This window comes from Pseudorca crassidens, chromosome 7 (assembly GCF_039906515.1).
Source record: "Pseudorca crassidens isolate mPseCra1 chromosome 7, mPseCra1.hap1, whole genome shotgun sequence".
NCBI lineage: Eukaryota > Metazoa > Chordata > Mammalia > Artiodactyla > Delphinidae > Pseudorca > Pseudorca crassidens.
The window spans coordinates 53,516,063-53,536,649 of record NC_090302.1 but is presented as its reverse complement, the minus strand read 5'-3'; the positions used below and the strand labels follow the sequence as shown (position 1 = coordinate 53,536,649).

General features: G+C 40.5%; 1 protein-coding gene across 1 annotated transcript in view; it reads left to right on the top strand.

The window, feature by feature from the left end:
- LOC137227049 (histone-arginine methyltransferase CARM1-like) overlaps nucleotides 1-15,316 on the top strand; it is a 265,505-nt gene extending 250,189 nt beyond the window's left edge. The window contains exons 12-13 of the mRNA XM_067742423.1: nucleotides 9,223-9,312; nucleotides 14,695-15,316. Of these exons, the coding sequence (XP_067598524.1) occupies nucleotides 9,223-9,312; nucleotides 14,695-14,704 (100 nt within the window). The 3' untranslated portion in view covers nucleotides 14,705-15,316. The remainder of the gene's footprint in view (nucleotides 1-9,222; nucleotides 9,313-14,694) is intronic.
- Nucleotides 15,317-20,587: the final 5,271 nt, after the last annotated feature.

Sequence of the window (20,587 nt, the reverse complement as noted above, 5' to 3'; positions counted from 1 at the left end):
GGCTTATCGCTGGATCTAGCTCAGCTGCTTATCCTGTGCCAAAATGTTTTGAAACAAAATTTAAAAATTTTGGATCCCTAGCGAGGGTCTGCTGTGCTCAGGTGTGCTGCCAGAGAAGTTGGTTTGCAGAGACTTTGATGAGATGCGTGGTTTATAAAACTAGAAGACGTGCTGACCGAAGAATGAACACTTTGGAAGCTTCAAGTGCTGCTGCTATAATGCTCAGCATGAGACTGCTTCACCTTGGACTTCAGCGAAGACAAAACCTCTCACAAGGTATGGATTCAGACAGCTGTAGCGGAAAGAATTCTAGGGGGAAACTATTGTGCACACTTAGGTGCAGTGAAGGAACAAATCTGAACTTTTCACTGACCACACTGAGCCATGGCAGGACATGAAGCTCTTTTTTCCTTCCATTAGGGAGATAGGACTTTGATGAGGGGTAAAGAAGAGGAGTGGGTTGTAAAAAGTATAAAGTGGCAATATTATCATATTTAGTACATGAAAAAGAGCCCTGCTGAAGACCCTGCAGCAAGAACGTACTGATTGTTCTTCCGAATCACAGCAGGAACCGTCCAGCTCTTAGTTGCGACCAACCTGACTCTGCGCGTCCACAGACACACACATCTGAAAATACTTCCGAGGGCTCAGTTTATGCTCTAAGTTCTACATTAATTACTTCAAGTATTGTTAATAAGGTGTCTTCTGTTTCGTGAAATGTGTTGGTGTGTCCCTCCCTGACTTGTTTGCCAGGCTGATCTGTCAGCCTTTCTACGATGCCAGCAAAGGTTGCCCCCTCCTGAGGAGCTCACTGTTTCAATGTCTAGTTCTCAAGTCTGCCTTCACGTATCACAAATGCTGTGAACTACTGGATGTGGGTATCATGGAAGAGACATTTTAAAACAAACAAAAAGTTCCAAGTCAGATGAGTTGAAATGAAATAGGATCAAAGGACATTTTTAAAAATATATGGCTATGGAGGGGCGGAGTCAAGACGGCCTACTAGGAGGACACGGAGTTTGCATCTCCTCACAACTAGGACACCTACCAGGCACCAGTGGGGCACCACGGACACCTAAGGGGACAGGAGGAACCCCCAGCGACCGGGTAGGATGGGGGGAGTGAAGGGGGAGGAGAAGTGGAGGCAGGACAGGACTGGCGCCCCTGAGGGGCGGCTGGGGGAGGGGAAGGGATCCCACGCCCCAAGGGGGAAATTGGGGAACCATTGGGAGGGCAGAGGATCAAAATGGAGTGTGGCCAGGTTTCCCCTGCCCACTTGGGTACCTAGGAACCTGCTGACATCCTGGGCCTGATCCTCTGCCCACCCAGGTCCCCTCCAGCCCTGCAGGTCCTGAGGGAGTGGGAGGGAAGGAAGGGGGAGCAGAAGTAAAGGCTGGACTATGGGACTGGCACCCCTGATGGGCAGCTGGGGGAAGGGAGGAGTTCCTACACCCAGCGGGACCCACCCATGGTTAGGGGTCCAGCGGGGACAGGGGAGACCGTGGGGGAGACAGTGGGGGCAGTGCGTGGAGGAATGGAAGGGAACACGACCAGTGCTTTCCCTGTCCACTTAGGCACTGGGGAGCTTGTTGGGGTCCTGGGCCTAACCCTCTGCCCTCGGAGCATCCCTCCTGCTGCGCAGAACACAAGCTCCACCCCTACACCCCACCCAGGGCCCCACCTCTACACTCTGAGATCTCCTCCAACGCGCTGGACCTAAACCCCACCCACACACCCTCACACAGGGCCCTACCTCCAAACTCCAGAAATCCACATTCCAGAGGCCCTCCTCTCCACATGCTGCTTCTCCGCTTCCACACAGGTCCTAAGCAGAGGGCCTGCCCCATGCTTGAACGTCACCTCGCCTAGGTCCCACCCCACCCTAAACCCCACCCCTGCCTAAGTTCCACCCCCACCTAAACTCTGCCCCCATAGGCAAGGATTTTTTTTTTTTTTTTCTCTTTTAAATTGGGGTTCTGTTTTACCTTGTTGATTCATTGTTGTTGATTGTTTTATATTTTTATTTTTCCTAATCTTCTATTTTTCTCATTTCTTTATACTTTGTTATTCTCTCCTTTTGGCTTGTCCCACCCCCCTCCCCTTTTTTATTTTATGTGTTCTGGTTTTATTTTACCTTGTTGCAGTTGTTTCAATTATAGTTTTATTTGTCCTAATATATTTCTTATCTTTTTGAATTTATTTTGTTTTTTATTCTTTGATATTGTACTGCTCCTTTTTTTTCTTCTTTTTTTTTTTTTTTTTTTTTTTATCATGCTACGAAACTTGTGGGATCTTGGTTTCCAGGCCAGAGGTCAGGCCTGAGCTCCTGTGTTGGGAGCTCAGAGTCCAAACCGCTAGACTAACAGAGAACCTCAGACCCCATGGAATATCTATCAGAGTGAAGCCACCCAGTGGTCCTCATCTCAGCACCAAGACCCGGCTGTATCCAAAGCCTGCAACTTCCAGTGCTGGATGTCTTAAGCCAAACAAGCAGTAAGACAGGAATATAGCACCACCCATCAAAAAAAAAAAAAAGACAACAAAATGTATTACAGATGACGAAGCAAGGTAAAAACCTACAAGACCAAATAAATGAAGATGAAATGGGCAACCTACCTGAAAAATAATTCAGAGTAAAGATGATCCAAAATTCAGAAATAGAATGGAGAAAATACAAGAAATATTTAACAAGGATCTAGAAGTAAAGAGCAAACAAACAGTGATAAACAACACAATTACTGAAATTAAAAATACTCTAGAAGGAATCAATAACAGAATAACTGAGGCAGAAGAATGGATAAGTGAGCTAGAAGATAAAATGGTGAAAGTAACTGCCAGGGAGAAGAATAAAGAAAAATGAATGAAAAGAATTGAGGACAGTCACAGAGACCTCTGGGACAACATTAAATGCACCAACATTCGAATTATATGAGTCCCAGAAGAAGAAGAGAAAAAGAAAGGGTCTGAGAAAATATTTGATGAGATTATAGTCGAAAACTTCCCAAATGTGGGAAAGGAAATAGTCAAGTCCAGGAAGCACAGAGAGTCTTATACAGGATAAACCCAAAGAGAAACATGCAGAGACACATATTAATCAAACTCTCAAAAATTAAATAGAAAAAATATTAAAAGTAGCAAGGGAAAAGCCACAAATAATATATAAGGGAATCCGCATAAGGTTAACAGCTGATTTTTCAGCAGAAACTCTTCAAGCCAGAAGGGAGTGGCAGGACATATTTAAAGTGATGAAAGGGAAAAACCTACAGTGAAGATTACTCTACCCAGCAAGGATCTCATTCAGATTTGTTGGAGAAATTAAAACCCTTACAGATAAGCAAAAGTTAAGAGAATTCAGCACCACCAAACCAGCTTTACAACAAATGCTAAAGGAACTTTTCTAGGCAGGAAACACAAGAGAAGGAAAAGGCCTACAAAAACAAACTCAAAACAATCAAGAAAATGGTAATAGGAGCATACATATCGACAATTACCTTAAATGTAAATGGATTAAATGCCCCAACCAAAAGACATAAACTGGCTGAATGGATACAAAAACAAGACCTGTACATATGCTGTCTACAAGAGACCCACTTCAGACCTAGGGACACATACAGACTGAAAGTGAGGGGATAGAAAAAGATATTTGATGCAAATGGAAATCAAAAGAAAGCTGGAGTAATAATTCTCATATCAGACAAAATAGACTTTAAAATAAAGACTATTACAAGAGGCAAAGAAGGACACTACAGAATGATCAAGGGATCAATTCAAGAAGAAGATATAACAATTGTAAATATTTATGCACCCAACAAAGGAGCACCTCAATACATATGGCAAGTGCTAACAGGCATAAAAGGAGAAATCAACAGTAACATAATAGTAATAGGGGATTTTAACACCCCACTTTCACCAATGGACAGATTATCCAAAATGAAAATAAATAAGGACACACGAGCTTTAAATGACACAGTAAACAAGATGGACTTAATTGATATCTATAGGACATTCTATCCAAAAACAACAGAATAGACTTTCTTCTCAAGTGCTCATGGAACATTCTCCAGGTTAGACCATATCCTGGGTCACAAATGAAGCTTTGGTTAATTTAAGAAAATTGAAATCGTATCAAGTATCTTTTCCGACCACAGTGCTATGAGACTAGATATGAATACAGGAAAAAATCTGTAAAAAATACAAACACATGGAGGCTAAACAATACGCTACTAAATAACTGAGAGATCACTGAAGAAATCAAAGAGGATATCAAAAAATACCTAGAAACAAATGACAATGAAAACATGACAACCCTAAACTATGGGATGCAGCAAAAGCAGTTCTAAGAGGGAAGTTTATAGCAATACGATCCTACCTTAAGAAACAAGAAACATCTCAAACAAACAACCTAACCTTACACCTAAAGCAATTAGTAAAATTAGAACAAAAAAAAAACCCCACAAAGTTAGCAGAAGGAAAGAAATCATAAAGATCGGATCAGATTAAATGAAAAAGAAATGGAGGAAACAATAGCAAAGATCAATAAAACTAAAAGCTGTTTCTTTGAGAAGATAAAATAACCTGATAAACCATTAGCCAGATTCATCAAGAAAAAAAGGGAGAAGACTCAACTCAACAGAATTAGAAATGAAAAAAGAGAAGTAACAACTGACACTGCGGAAATACAGAGAATCATGAGAGATTACTACAAGCAACTCTATGCCAATAAAATGGACAACCTGGAAGAAATGGACAAATTCTTAGAAAAGCACAACCTTATGAGACTGATCCAGGAAGAAAGAGAAAATATAAACAGACCAATCACAAGCATTGAAACTGAAACTGTGATTAAAAATCTTCCAACAAACAAAAGCCCAGGACCAGATGTCTTCGCAGGCAAAATCTGTCAGACATTTAGAGAAGAGGTAACATCTATCCTCTCAAACTCTTCCAAAATATAGCAGAGGAAGGAACACTCTCCAACTCATTCTACAAAGTTACCATCACCCTGATGCCAAAGACAGACAAAGATGTCACAAAAAAAGAAAACTACAGGCCAATATCACTGATGAACATAGATACATAAATCCTCACCAAAATACTAGCAAACAGAATCCAGCCACACATTAAAAGGATCATACACCGTGATCAAGTGGGGTTTATCCCAGGAATGCAAGGATTCTTCACAATATGCAAATCAATCAGTGTGATACACCATATTAACGACTTCAAGGATAAATACCATATGATCATCTCAATAGATGCAGAAAAAGCTTTTCACAACATTCAACACCTGTTTATGACAAAAACTCTCCAGAAAGTAGGCATAGAGGGAACCTATCTCAACATAATAAAAGCCATATATGACAAACCCATAGCCACCATCGTTCTCAATGGTGAAATACTGAAACCATTTCCTCTAAGATCAGGAACAAGACAAGGTTGCCCACTCTCACCACTGTTACTCAACGTAGTTATGGAAGTTTTAGCCACAGCGATCAGACAAGAAAAAGAAATAAAAGGAATCAAAACTGGAAAAGAAGAAGTAAAAGTGTCACTGTTTGCAGATGACATGATACTATACATAGGGAATCCTAAAGATGCTACCAGAAAACTACTAGACCTAATTAATGAATATGGTGGAGTAGCGGGATACAAAATAAATGCACAGAAATCTCTTGCATTCCTATACACTAATGATGAAAAAATCTGAAAAAGAAATTAAGGAAACACTCCCATTCACCATTGAAACAAAAAGAATAAAATACCTAGGAATAAACCTACCTAAGGAGACAAAAGACTTGTATGCAGAAAAGTATAAGACACCGATGAAAGAAATTAAAGATGATACAAACAGATGGAGAGAGATACCATGTTCTTGGATTGGAGAATCAACATTGTGAAAATTACTATACAAAGCAATCTACAGATTCAGTGCAATCCCTATCAAACTACCAATGTCATTTTTCACAGAACTAGAACAAAATATTTCACAATTTATATAGAAACACAAAAGACCCTGAATAGCCAAAGCAATCTTGAGAAAGAAAAACGGAGCTGGAGGAATCAGGCTCCTGGCCTTCAGACTATACAACAAAGCTACAGTATTCAAGACAGTATGGTCCTGGCACAAAAACAGGAATATAGATCAATGGAACAGGATAGAAAGCCCAGAGATAAACCTACGTGCATATGGTCACCTTATCTTTGATAAAGGAGGCAAGAATATACAATGGAGAAAAGACAGCCTCTTCAATAAGTGGTGCTGGAAAAACTGGACAGCTACATGTAAAAGAATGAAATTAGAACACTTCCTAACACCATACAGAAAAATAACCTCAAAAAGGATTAAAGACCTAAATGTAAGGCCAGACACTATAAAACTCATAGGAAAACATAGCTAGAACACTGTATGACATATATCACAGCAAGATCCTTTTTGACCCACCTCCTAGAGTAATGGAAATAGAAACAAAAGTAAACAAATGAGACCTAATCAAACTTAAAATCTTTTGCACAGCAAAGGAATCCATAAACAAGACGAAAAGTCAGCCCTCAGAATGGGAGAAAATATTTGCAAATGAAGCAACTGACAAAGGATTAATCTCCAAAATATACAAGCAGCTCATGCAGCTCAATATCAAAAAAACAAACAACCCAATCCAAAAAATGGGCAGAAGACCTAAACAGACATTCCTCCAAAGAAGATATACAGATTGCCAACAAACACATGAAAAGATGCTCAACATCACTAATCATTAGAGAAATGCAAATCAAAACTACAATGAGGTATCACCTCACACCCATCAGAATGGAATCACCCAACAATCTACAAACAATAAATGCTGGAGAGGGTGTGGAGAAAACAGAATCCTCTTGCACTGTTGGTGGGAATGTAAATTCATATAGCCACTCTGAAGAACATTATGAAGGTTACTTTAAAAACTAAAAGTAGAACTACCATATGACCCAGCAGTCCCACTGTTGACCGTATACCCAGAGAAAACCATAATTCAAAGAGAGTCATGTACCACAATGTTCATTGCAGCACTATTTACAGTGGCCAGGACATGGAAGCAACCTAAGTGTCCATCGACAATGAATGGATAAAGAAGATGTGGCACATGTGTACAATGGAATATTACTCAGTCATAAAAAAACGATATTGAGTTATTTGTAGTGACGTAGATGGACCTAGAGATTGTCATACAGAGTGAAGTAAGTCAGAAAGAGAAAAACCAATACCATATGCTAACACATACATATGGTATCTAAAAAATAAATCTGATGAATCTAGGGACTGTACAGGAATAAAGACGCAGACCTAGAGAATGGACTTGACATGGGGAGGGGGTAGGGTAAGCTGGGACGAAGTGAGAGAGTGGGATGGACATATATACACTACCAAATGTAAAATAGATAGCTAGTGGGAAGCAGCCACATAGCACTGGGAGATCAGCTCAGTGCTTTGTGTCCACCTAAAGGGGTGGGATAGGGAGGGTGGGAGGAAGATGCAAGAGGGAGGGGATATGGGGATATACGTATGCATATAGCTGATTCACTTTGTAATACAGCAGAAACTAACACAACATTGTAAAGCAATTATACTCCAAGTAAGATGTTTAAAAATATAGAAAAGCCCACAGAAATGAGTGCTTAAAAATATATATATGGCTATGTCTTCCTCTTATTTTGTTTGTCCTCAATAAAATCTAGACCTTGAGTTACCATTTTCACAGAATCTGACCTTATATTGAAACCTACCGAGGCCACTATTGGGAATGATAGGGAGGGATTTATTATCACTCACTAATTTCTGGAATTTAAAAAAGAAGCCTAGTTATCAAGGAAATTCAAATTCAAATAATAATATTTTAATCCCAAACATTTAAATATTAAGAATTGGAAAAAGTATAATGAAATTAGTAGTTTTATGCTTTGTAGGTGAGGCGGTAATTTGGTACACTTTCTGGAAGATATTTTAGCAGTAGGTCTTCAGAGCCTTAAATATGTTTTATATGCTTTAGCCTGGTGAGTCTACCTCTAAGAATTTATCCCAAGCAAGATAATCCTAGATAGTACGTAAAGATGTATTACAGGAATGTCTTTTGCAGAGAATTTCTGTCATAAAACCAGATTTTTGTTACCATAAGTAACAATATATTATTATAAAAACATAAATATTTAACAATCAGAAATTGCTAAATGAATTGTGCTATACCCACATAATGGTATTGACAAATACATTGTTGAGAATTATAGGATAAATGCTAACGTTAAATAAAATAAGGAGATAAGAAGGACTATTTAAGCAATTTAAGCGTGATTTTGCTAAAATTTTATATTTATAAATGTAGGGAAAATTACATAGAAGGGAAATATTCTACAATGCTAGTTGAAGGAATCCTTGTCTAATGACATTATGGATTATTCTATTTCTATTTTTCCTTATTTTTCTACAGTGAGTATGTCACCCTTTTATAACCAAAAGAAATACATATGTTCTTGAGAATGACTAATAAAAATCCCACAAACATAGCCCCTTCAGATTAGTCATCAAGGATATAGCATATTACCTGTTATTATTAGCCGCTTCTTCTCACTGTAATTGCTTGAGGCTTTGTCTGGGGTCTCTTAAAATCAATCACATTTGTTGGCTGTTTTACGTCAGCTTGAGGTTTTAGCTTAGCCAATTCTCGCGTGATTAAGATTGTTTTGGTACATCAGTGGTGACCCATAAAGGGTCTCTGTTACTTAAAGCCATTTCTGCCATTGATATTGATAAAGCTTTTTTTTTAAATACTTTAATCAACCAGAAATACCATTACCTTTGTAATATTTAAACCAAGAAATTATAGCTATCAGACTCTTGTAATAAACAGTTTGCAAGCAAACAAGCCTTCAGTTACCTCTACCAATATTAATCATATCCAAATAAACAGATACAGAAACGTATAAGATGCCAAACACATGCTCTTAAAACCCGCATGAAGTAGGTATGCGTAGGTGATGCCCAGGACTTCCCTGGGGGTCCAGTGGTTAAGACTCCACGCTTCCACTGCAGGGGGCATAGGTTTAATCCCTGGTCAGCAAACTAGGATCCCACATGCCACATGGTGCACTCAAAAAAGTAGAAAAAAAGGAAAAAAGAAGGTGCCCTAAATATATGTGACTGGCTAACACCAGCCTTGTGAGTTGATATGTTGGTTTTCTTTTTCTGCCTTACAGACAGAGCTATGACATTCAGATCGTGGCGCTGGTAAACCAGACAGGCTTGAGGTCTGGGAACACCCTCGATTTAAAGAATCCTTTCTTTAGGTAAGAAATGCCCTCATCCATTTCACACCTATGTATATAGGATCTCAGTTGACCATATGACTAGGTAAAGAGGTTTAGAATAATTCTATCTTTCCTAAGAGGAGAAAAAGCATCTATTCTTCTCTAAGGAGACTTGGATCCTGATATGGAGTTGAGTGTTTTAGGTTCCATTAAATAGAAATCTATATAGAACAGTCTGATCCTGATACAGCACAGGAGAGTCCTACAAAGTGAATCCTCCTTACAGCTGTGTGACCTCAGGTAAAGTCACTTTCCTTCTGGCATTCAGTTTTCTCATCTGCAAAATGTAGAGTTTAAAGATGATCTTCTTTGCCCTTCATTCACTCTGGGATGATTTTACGTAGCAGTTATTCCAATGCACCTAAAACACGAGTCCATTTAAAGTAAATTTTTTTAGATGTTTTTTGAGAGCATGTAAGTCAGGACATAATTTTCTTTGGCAGCTGTGCCAGAGATTTTGTCTCTGGCCATCAGATTTTGTCTGATACGAAGAACTTGCCACAGGGGGTTGGATACAACAAATGTTTGTGGAAAATCTCCCCATTTGCATAGCTGTTCAATATGAGCCAATTAAATATCCACTCATGAAATCAGCCACACAAAACCACGGGACACTGTCACTCTTGACCTTCTTAATAGAAAGTGACTTTTCTCTCATATTTTAATGTCTCCCCAAGGCTTTAATTCAAGGCATCATGTCTGTATAGTATTAAAAAGCTTAAAGAAAAGAGGAAACTCAGGAAACCACACCAAGAATTCTTTGGCCAAGATGGGAGAATGAAATGTTGACCTTGAAGCAGGGGAGGCGAGGCTGTAATTGTATATGTCGTATGTAGGCTGTCACACACGGTGTGACTCTTTGAAACCTATTGCCAGTTAGGGATATGGATCTGTCTCGAATTCCGAGGGAAGAGAGAAGTCCTCGCTCCCATCCCTTTGCACAATCCTGCCATGTTAAGGAAAGAGCACAGGTTTTGGGCTCGGAGAGAACAGGCTGACTACTCACCAGTACTATTGAACCTGCCTAGCCCTCAGTTTTCTCATCTGTAAGATGGGATAAACAGCATACCTCACCAGGCGATTGCAAGGATCTATAACATGTCCAAGTACGTAGTAGTTCACATAACTGGTGCTCAATAAATGCCACTTTCTTTTCTTCCTGTTCTCGGCTCACCAGCTCTCTCTCTGAGTAAATAGATGTGGATTTGTAGTTCATTCCAAACAGAATCATTTGGGTTTTGGAAAAGCAAATGAATTCTTGTAGGGTTTCAGAAAACCCACTTTTGAATGAAAGAACCACATAAGCTAGTAACTCTGAGTCCCCCTTCCACTTCATCACACAAGACCAAGGTTTGAACCAGAAAACCACGGAGAGAGGGCCCGGGCCTTGGCCAGCCCCTGCTTCGCACGAAGACATAAACACAGTAGCCACAGGTCAAAGAGTGTCAAAGGTCTGCTGATGCCTAAGATGGCTACAGCCCTGTCAAACAGATGGACAGTGGAGCAAGGGGCAGATACCTTTCCTTTTCCCCTTTTCCCTCACTCAGCAGCAAGTCTGATTCATGTATTTAATTAAGCAAATGAGGTGCTTGAAAATGTAACTTCCCTGGGGATCACAGATCTTGAGTATATTTCTTCACCATCCCTTCCTGATGTCTAGGCCTCGGTATCCTCAATGGAGATGTGGGCTAACTGACAGAACTTTTGACGAGTACTTGGTATATAGTAGGTGCTTAGTTAAATGTCCAACAGTGTTAATACCCTTCTCCTCCTCCCCCACATGCAACTCCAGTTTGCTATTGCAGCAACCGAGAAGCAGCAGCCCAAGGGGGAGAGAGAGAGAGAGAGAGAGAGAGAGGGAGTGAGAGAGAGAGAGAGAGAGAGAGAGAGAGAGAGATTGTGTGTGTGTGTGTGTGTGTGTTGTATGTGTGTATTTGGGAGAATTAAAATAAATGGCATTACTCAGAGGTACAATTGGTAATACAGCCTCAGAATAACTTTCTCTCCATTTGTTTTTTATTCCGCCCATTTTTAGGGCACAGTAGGCCCTACTGACACACAAAAGCAAAAGATTCGTTTTGGGGTTTTGGCAGATCCCCAATACCGTCTGGCCACCAGTGACATGCTAAAAACATGTCAAGATCAACAAATTAATTGCTGAACACATGCGCATCCACCATTACACATAATGTGAAAGTTTCTCTTTCTCCTTGGGCAGTGTCGGGGGGACTTTTATTTTGACTATTAATTATTTTAAAGTAATTTGAAAATAAAAGAAGAGCTAACAGCTGTTCCTAAAAGTGAGCAAAGGCACAAAACTACTCTATCAGGGAGGGAAAGTTCTCCGGTAACCTAGTACATCTTCCAAGAACTGTGAGATTAGTCCTTCATCATTAGGCCCCCACACAGTCTGTCCCAGAACCTGGCTGGGCCACTCACTGTGCTGGGCTGTGGAAATGCGGCTGTGACCAGGGCAGGTGCAGCCCCTGCCTCCATGAAGCTCTCATTGTAGTGGGAGGGAAGTGGGCATTAAATAGCTATCTGCATAATTAATTATATCATCATTACTGCAATAAGTGACACGCAGGAGAAGTAGAGGTCACCAAGAGAGTGTTAAATCCATAAAACCACCACCACGGGTGCCCCAAACCCAGAAACAGCTGAAGCTGCTTCAGAGCACCAGGAGAGAGAGCTCTGAGGTACTGTTGCCAAGTCACACTAAGGAAAGCTGGGTCCCACTAAGGACCCAAAGTTTCCTGTTGAAACTTGAGACCTTAATCAAGTTTGCTCACTTCTGAGAAGCCTCCCAAACCCGAGGCTGGCTGAGATGCCCCTTGCACATCACTCAAAGAGCCCTGTGCAAATAACCACTTCTAGGGTACCTGGATGACTGTGTCTCAATTATTATTTTATTTGTCTGCAACGCCACATACCTTGAGCACAAGATTTTGCCTACTGCCGTTTATAATGCAGTGTAATGCAGTATCTAGCGCATTAGGTGCGAGATAAACACTTGATGAATGAGTGAATGAATGTGGCCCCGTGGAGCTCCTGATGGCTCCTAATAGAACTGTGACCAAGATGCCATGGCCCAAAGAGCATTTCATCTTCCATGCTCACACCACAAGCCAAGCCTCTGTTCTACTCATGGCTTCTCACAAAACAATTTGACCCTTCTTCCCCCAAAATACTAAGTTCCCTTGACTTCCTCAAGTTAAATATTGGTTTCCTTTGTGCTTTTTTTCAACCAGTTTATTAAGTAATTATTGTGTGCCAGGCACTCTTCTCAGTGCTGGGGTATAAGAGAGAATGAGATAGGTACAAACTCCCTGGTCTCATGGTTTGATGTCTCCCAACAGACATCAGGAAAGTAAGCAAATAAATAAGATAATTTCAGATAGTGGTAACCTCTGAAAAAGATAAACAGAGTAATGTCTACCTGATTTCAAGAATTACAAGAAAGCTACAGTAATCACGGCAGTGCAGTACTGATGAATGGATGGCATGTAGATGAATGGAAAGAAATAGAGATCAGAAACGGACCGAAACGTATATGTCAATCGATTTTCAACAAAGTTGCAAAGGCAACTCAATGGAGAAGTGATAGTCTTTCAAAAGTGGTGCTGGAATGATTGGGTATCAGTATGCCATTAAAAAAAAAAAAGAAAAAAAACTTCCTCCCATATCTCACACCATCTCTAAAAATTAACTCAAAAGGGATCATAGATTAAAATGTAAAGCATAGAAGAAAATTTTTGTGACCTTGGATTAGACAGTAATTTCATAGATATGGCACCAGAAACAATTCATGAAAAGAAAAAAATGATAAACTGTCCTTTATCAAAATTAAAAATGAATGAAAAGATAAGTCACAAACTGGGTGAAAATATTTGGAAATCATTTATCTGGAAAAAACACTAGTATCCAGAATATAAAAAGAAGGTGTGATGCAGTATTCTCAAAAATAATAAGAAAACAGTGATTTTTTTAAAGAGCAAAAGATTTGAACAGATACCTTATCAAAGAAGGTATAATAGCAGATAAGCACATGAAAAGATGGTCAACATCATTGGTCATTAGGGAAGGTGCACATTATAACCATAATGACATACCATTACACACCTATTAGAATGACTAAAATAAAAATCCTGACAGTACCAGGTGCTGAGGAATTCGTGGAGCTCCTGGAACTCTCATTCATTGCTGGTCGGAATACAAAATGGTACAGCCACTTTGGAAAACAGTTGAATAGTTTCTTCTGTCATTAAAAATTCACTTACCATATCACCCAGCCATCCCACTCCTGGGTATTTACACAAGTGAAATGAAAACTATATTTGAATGTTTATTGTATCTTTATTTATAGTCACAAAAAATTGGAAATAGATGGAATGTCTTTCAAATGGAGAATGAATAACATCCACACAATGGAATAATTTTCAGCAGTCAGAAGAAATGTGGTACTGATACATGTAATATACAGCTGAATCTCAACTACATTATGCTAAGTGAAAAGAAGCCAGACCTAAAAGGCTACATACTATGTGACTCCATTTCTATGACATTCTGGCAAAGGGAACGTTGTAGATACAGGAAACAGATCAGAGCTGGGGTTGGGAGAGGGTTGACTCTAAAGGGGGTATGGGAACATGGTGCAGGGTGATGGGATTTTTCTAGGTCTTGATTGTAGTCGTGGCAGTATGTCTTTATGTGTTTGTCAAAACTTGCAGACCTGGACACTAAAAAGGGTGAACTTTACTGTATCTATAAAAATACTTTAGTTATATAAAAACTTACAAGAATGAAAAAGGGATAGCAGAAAACAAATGAACAGAGTGATGTGCTGGACAGTGGCAAGGCCAGGGATCGGGGGTGGGTGTTATTTACGTGGGGTGATCTTCTAAGCCTCTCCAAAGAGGTAGCCGCAGAGTGAAGACATAAATGTCAGGAAGGAACCAGCCTGGGCAGACATGCCCGCAGAGCCTTCTACAGGAGAGCAGGAAGGGCAAAGCCCTGAGGCAAAACGAGCCTATTGAATAGCAAGAAAAGAGAAATAAGCCGCTTAGTCTTTGCTGTAAACCTATAAAAAAAAGCAAAAAGTCTTTCAGTGAACAAAAATCTGGATCCTCGTCTCAGATCTGAATTTAGGCTATGCATAATCAAACTCACTAAATATAGTGGGTAAATACAGATCTAAGGCTGCCCATAAAAACTCCAGGAAACAGCATGGAGCAGGAAGAAGGAAGTAAGAGGGGGCAGGGAGGGAAGGAGGGGATGTGAACATACAACCGGCTTGCCTGTAGCTTTGGATCTGGTGGAATTTAATTACTCCGTGTCATAGAATCACCTTCTCTGTTTTAGGTTTGCTTAGAAGATAGTGACAAGCCAAGCCATAAGTAAATGAAGGCCCGAGAAGTCCCTTGACATGCAAGTTAATCCTTTATGTTCACATGCATTCTAAATTTTACAAGGATGTTTAGGTTTATCTAAATTCCTTTTTTCCACCTTACCTTTAAAATGTGCATCCTTATTTGACTGACAAATCTATTTCTTGGTGCTTCTTTACCTGGACTGGTCCTTAACAGCTTTCTGCATGTAGCCGAAGAATGATTTTCTTTTCTGTTTCTTTTTTTTTTTTTTTATAGTAAAGCCAACAGCATTGCTTTAATTTTTGAAGTATTTAAAAAAGAAATTGAACAAAATCCTACCTCATGTTTATAACGTATGCGTATGTATGACATGACATTAGAGCATGTGAGGGGTGATCTATTTGCAATTTTAATCTGTTCTTGCAAATATTTTCAGTAAATATTTAGTGCCTAGCTCAGCGATGTGTTAAAGAATTTTTGCTTTATTCAGGTCATGGAATAATATGATGTCAGGAATGTTCCTCATTGGCAATATTTGATGACTCTGTGTGTAGTTAAGAAAATAAAGATGGAACCTTTGTCAGTCCTCTTAGGTTTACAATAAAAATGTACAGTGTGAGACACCAGTGAGGCCTCTCCTTTACGTTAAGACATTTGTTGTATGTCACACTTCAAATGGTGGTGAAAGATGATCTTTCTAAAGAGCGGGTTTTCCCCTGGCGTAACAACCGTTATAAAAATGGATGTCACGTCAGCACCACAGTCTAATGAAGCCCAAGAGGCAACCTGCTCACTCTGTGGGGGAACCTGGGATAAAGAGCAGTTACATATTCTCATCAGTCAGCCGGTCACCCACAGCCGTCAGCGTTCCACTCCGGTGCTTTCACTCCTTCTGGCAGCTCAGTTTGAAATAGCCTTCTCCTTCTATCCATTCCAACAGTCCTACTCCCAAGACTGCAAGGCTTCCTTGCAACTCACCCTCACCAGCGTGCCTCTCTAAAAGTACCCTTTCCTACCTTTAATGTGTCTCCCTTCTTGAACGAACCCTTTCATGCAGCATTTTATCACTTCCTACCATAAACACACACATCTTTCTCTTCTATTAACTGGTTCTTTGTGGGTTGGATCAGAGAGCGATTCACTTTTTAATTTTCCACAATGCCTAACAGTACACCCAGTGCATGGAAGGTGCTCAATAAATGTACATTAGTAAAATAAATAAATCTATCCTAAAGTTAAGAGTAATTAGAATAATGGAATCTGGCCTGACAGTGTTCTGTTTTTTTTTAATCAATATTTTTTTATTGAAGTATAGTTGGTTTACAGTGTTGTGTTAATTTCTGCTGTACAGCAAAGTGATTCAGTTATACATATATATATACATTTAAAAATATTTTTTCCATTATGGTTTATCGTAGGATATTGAATATAGTTCTCTGTGCTATACAGTAGGACCTTTTTATTTATCCATCCCATATATAATAGCTTACATCTGCTGACCCCAACCTCCCACTCCATCCTTCCCCCAACCCCCTCCCCCTTGGCAACCACAAGTCTGTTCTCTATGTCCATGGTTCTGTTTCTGTTTCATAGATAGGTTCATTTGTGTCATATTTTAGATTTCACATATTACCGATTTCATATGGTATTTGTTTTTCTCTTTCTGACTTCACTTAGTATGATAATCTCTAGTTGCATCCATGTTGCTGCAAATGGCATTATTTCGTTGTTTTTTATGGCTGAGTAGTAGTCCATTGTATATATGTAATACCACATCTTCTTTATCCATTCATCTATTGATGGACATTTAGATTTTTCCATGTTGGCTATTGTGAATTGTGCTGCTATGAACACAGGGGTGCGTGTATCTTTAAGAATTATAGTTTTGTCTGGATATATGCCCAGGAGTGGGATTGCTGGATCATATGGTAGTTCTATTTTTAGTTCTTTAAGGAACCTCCATACTGTTCCCCATAGTGGCTGTACCAACTTACATTCCCACCAACAGTGTAGGAGGGTTCCCTTTTCTTCACGCCCTCTCCAGCATTTGTTATTTGTAGACTTTTTAATGATGGCCATTCTGACCAGTGTGAGGTGGTACCTCCTTTTAGTTTTGATTTACATTTCTCTAATAATTAGCAATGTTGAACATCTTTTAGTGTGCTTATTGGCCATCTGTATGTCTTCTTTGGAGAAATGTCTATTTAGGTCTTCTGTCCACTTCTTGATTGGGTTGTTTTTGTTGTTGTTACTGTCGAGTTATATGAGCTGTTTGTATATTCTGGAAACTAAGCCCTTGTTGGTCACATCATTTGCAAATATTTTCTCCCATTTGGTAGCTCGTCTCTTCATTTTGTTTATGGTTTCCTTTGCTGTGCAAAAGCTTGTAAGTTTGATTAGGTCCATTTGTTTATATTTGTTTGTATTTCTATTGCCTTGGGAGACTGACCTAAGAAAACATTGGTACAATTTATGAGGCCTGACAGTGTTCTAATTGCTTTTCAAGAAACTGTAAACCCTGGATTACAGAAACACAATATGGCTGCTGCCGCTGCCACTGCCTCCACCCACACCCGGGGCAGACATTCATAATCAATCCCCACACTCTTTCCCACCGAACCCTGATGTGACCTCACAGTCCTTCTCAGCCTGACGCCCTAGGAAGCCATTATCAATCTATGGATATGGACAGAAGAGATGAAACCCATGACTTTCAATGATTCAAAACATTGATATTATTTCCCAATCTTTGAACAGTCCTGAAGATCTATAATATTATGAATTTATAATTTATAATTTGTGCTGAAGCACAAATTTGATAACAGATACCTGCTACAAGGGTGGATGATAGCGAGGGTCTTTTTGTCAATAACTCAGAGGATGCACCTCCATGTCATCAATAACTATCCCAAGGTATTCCTTAAAAATTCTTTGTCATCATCGTCACCCTATTGTTAGAAATTTAAGTAAGCTCTTAGTGTTACTAAACAAATGATGTGGAGTAGAGCTTACTTTAATGGAGGAATCTAGTAACTTTACTACTTATTCTAGTCCTATATCTTATAGAATTATTAAGAATCAAAGGGAATTACTTATTAAGTGTTAATTTAATGTGTTTTATGGGGAAATTACATTACCATATTACTTACAAATTTGAAAGTGACCTTAAAGCATGTCCCCTGTGAATATCAAGAGCAGATTCTGAATTTAGGGAAACCTTGGAGACCTCAGTCTTTCATGAAGCCATCACATCATAATTAAGACAAGGCCAGAGCCCTGGGGAGTCATGGCAAGTTGGTCAGGAGCTGATGTCAGGAGCTGCTCTGAGGTAGCCCGCATCTCAGGAAGTGCAACCAGGACAGCTGTGGGACTTAGAGGTCACACAGGCTGAGGAGCTCCAGGACACACACCAGGCAGTGGCTGTAGAGGTTAAATTGTGCCTTTGACTGCCAGTAAAATGAGGCGCTGACTGAAAATAAACAGTAACTTTATCATATCACAGAACAGAAAGCCCAGAGGTAGAGTGGACTCCAGGATTGGTGACTCAGTGGCTTGGTGTTTTCACCAAGGACTGAGGTTCTTCCCTCCTTTGGCTCTGCCATCCTCCCTCACGGGTCAGCCCCCTTAAGAGGCACAAGGAGACCATGAAAGTTATAGGAGTCACATCTACACACACCGATGTCCAGAGTCATAAGAAGAGGCTGTCACTTCTGGTGTCGCCTCTTAAAGGTATGCTGGTTATATCACTTATATAACACTTATTATGTACCAGGCACTCTTCTAAGCACTTTACAAAGGTAAACTAATTGTGATCCTTACACCCTGTAGGTATGTATTATTATTAACCCCATTGAACAGATGAGGAAATGGAAACAGAAAGGTTAAGTAATTTTCCTGATGACACACAGCTGGTAAGTGGTGGTGCCAGGATTGTAAACCAGGCAGCCCACTCCAGAGTCTGTGCTCTTAACCACAAAGCTCTCCGTACCGCAAAAGAGTTTTTCAGAAGCAACCCACAGACTTGCCTTCATGCTTCCGTGGCCAGACGTGAGTCACATGCCCACCTCTAAACCAGTCAGTGACAAGAGACATGGGATTACTACAGAGGGGCTAAACTGAACAAGATTTATCTCTGAGCTGGAGGTGGACTCAGCCTGAAAAAAAGTAGGGTTCCATTCCCCAAGAAGGGGAATGGACATAAGGCAAGGAACCACTGTCACCTGCTTATGAGGGGCTGCCTACAAACAGTCCAGCCGCACTACTGATTCCATTTCCTCTGCACTTATAAGGTAAGACGGTGTATTATACCGTAGTCATCCACACACGTACGTCTCCCTCTTCCCACTTGCTTGCAAGCACTCCGAAGATAGGAACAAATCTTACAAATCTGCATATTCCCCACAGGGCCTGGCATAGGGCCTGGCTCATAGAAAGTGTTCAAGAAACGTTTGTTCATTATAATTGAATTTTCATTCTCAAGTCTACTTAATTGGAGAGGTCAACAGTTGGCCATGCTCAAGGCAGGCCGGTAATGCATTTTCACATTGATCTAGCAATCAAATAAATTCTGAGAAACTTCCCTTGCCATGCAAAATAGCATGAAATCACACATTAACATAGGTCAATACAAAAGCCTAAACTTATTAAATTGTTAGTGTCTTGCACTCAGCACCCTTGGAAGTAACATTAATGTCACATTTTATTGTGACTTGACAGTTCTACTATATTTAACGAAACACATCAGAGCGCCATAGACAGAGCAGGCTTCATAATTTGTACCACTCAGTGCAAAAAAAAAGATGCAGAGACCCAGCCTGGGTAGAAGAGTCCGTCTCCCCTTTCATGAGCTTATTGTTCCAAACCACGGTGGACAGGTGACCCCGCAAGAGACTGTGACTTCCCAGTACTGAGATTGAGAGTGGGTGCGAGGGCCCCGCGGATTTGCAGACTGAGCTCAGTCCCTGAACAGGAACTAGCATTGCTCTTCCCCACCTCGGAAACAGCTGGACATATGCCTGATTCCAGCTCTACCCTCCTGGGGGCAGAGTGTAAGAGTAGAACTCAGGCCACCCTGCCTGGTTGCTACTGTAGTCAAAGGGGCAGGGGCAGGGAGGGAGAAGCCCGCCAGAGCCTGGGGCTTAGTGGATGAATCCCAAAGAGACAGTGGGAAGGCGGGACCCCCTGTGAGCCGAAGCTACCAGCCCCGGGCGTGTGCTCTGTAGTCCCAGCAGACACCTCTGACAAAACACAAATTCAAAGATAAAAGTATTAAGGATCTCAGGACAGCAACTACAGAGCGTTAAACCACAGGACCCTGTGCAACTGCACTTATCACACGCCCTGGCCACAGAGGTGAGCTGTAGTGCCTTGCTTAAATGTGAATATCCATCTATGGAGAAGAGAGATGCCCTTTTAAGTCGTGCTATTATACAAAAGCTGGTTGAATGCATGAGCTTATCTCAGGGGATGGGGAAGAAATTAGACAATGAAGAGAGTAACTGCTCTCTGTACAAGTGTTCATCCCGGGTTCCGTTCAGTGGCTCCTCTCCTGAGGTATGCCATGGTGACTTTGGACTTTACCCTGTAGACAGGGAACCAGGAACCATTCCACGTTTTTTAAGTGGAGGAGTGACATAATCAGATTTGTCTCAAACATGCGTTTCTTTGGGGGCAGTGTGGAGGAGGAATTCAGCCGACCCTAGGCAGCCAAATCGACCACGTTCTACATCAGTTAGTACTGAAAGTAATATAACAGCACCATGGTTAAAGGTGAGGGCTCTTTAGTTAGAGTATAGCTGGATTCAAATCCTGGTTCTGTCACTTACTAGATATATAAACTTGAGCCAGTCACCTGCCTTCTCTGAGATGCAATTTCCTTATCTGCT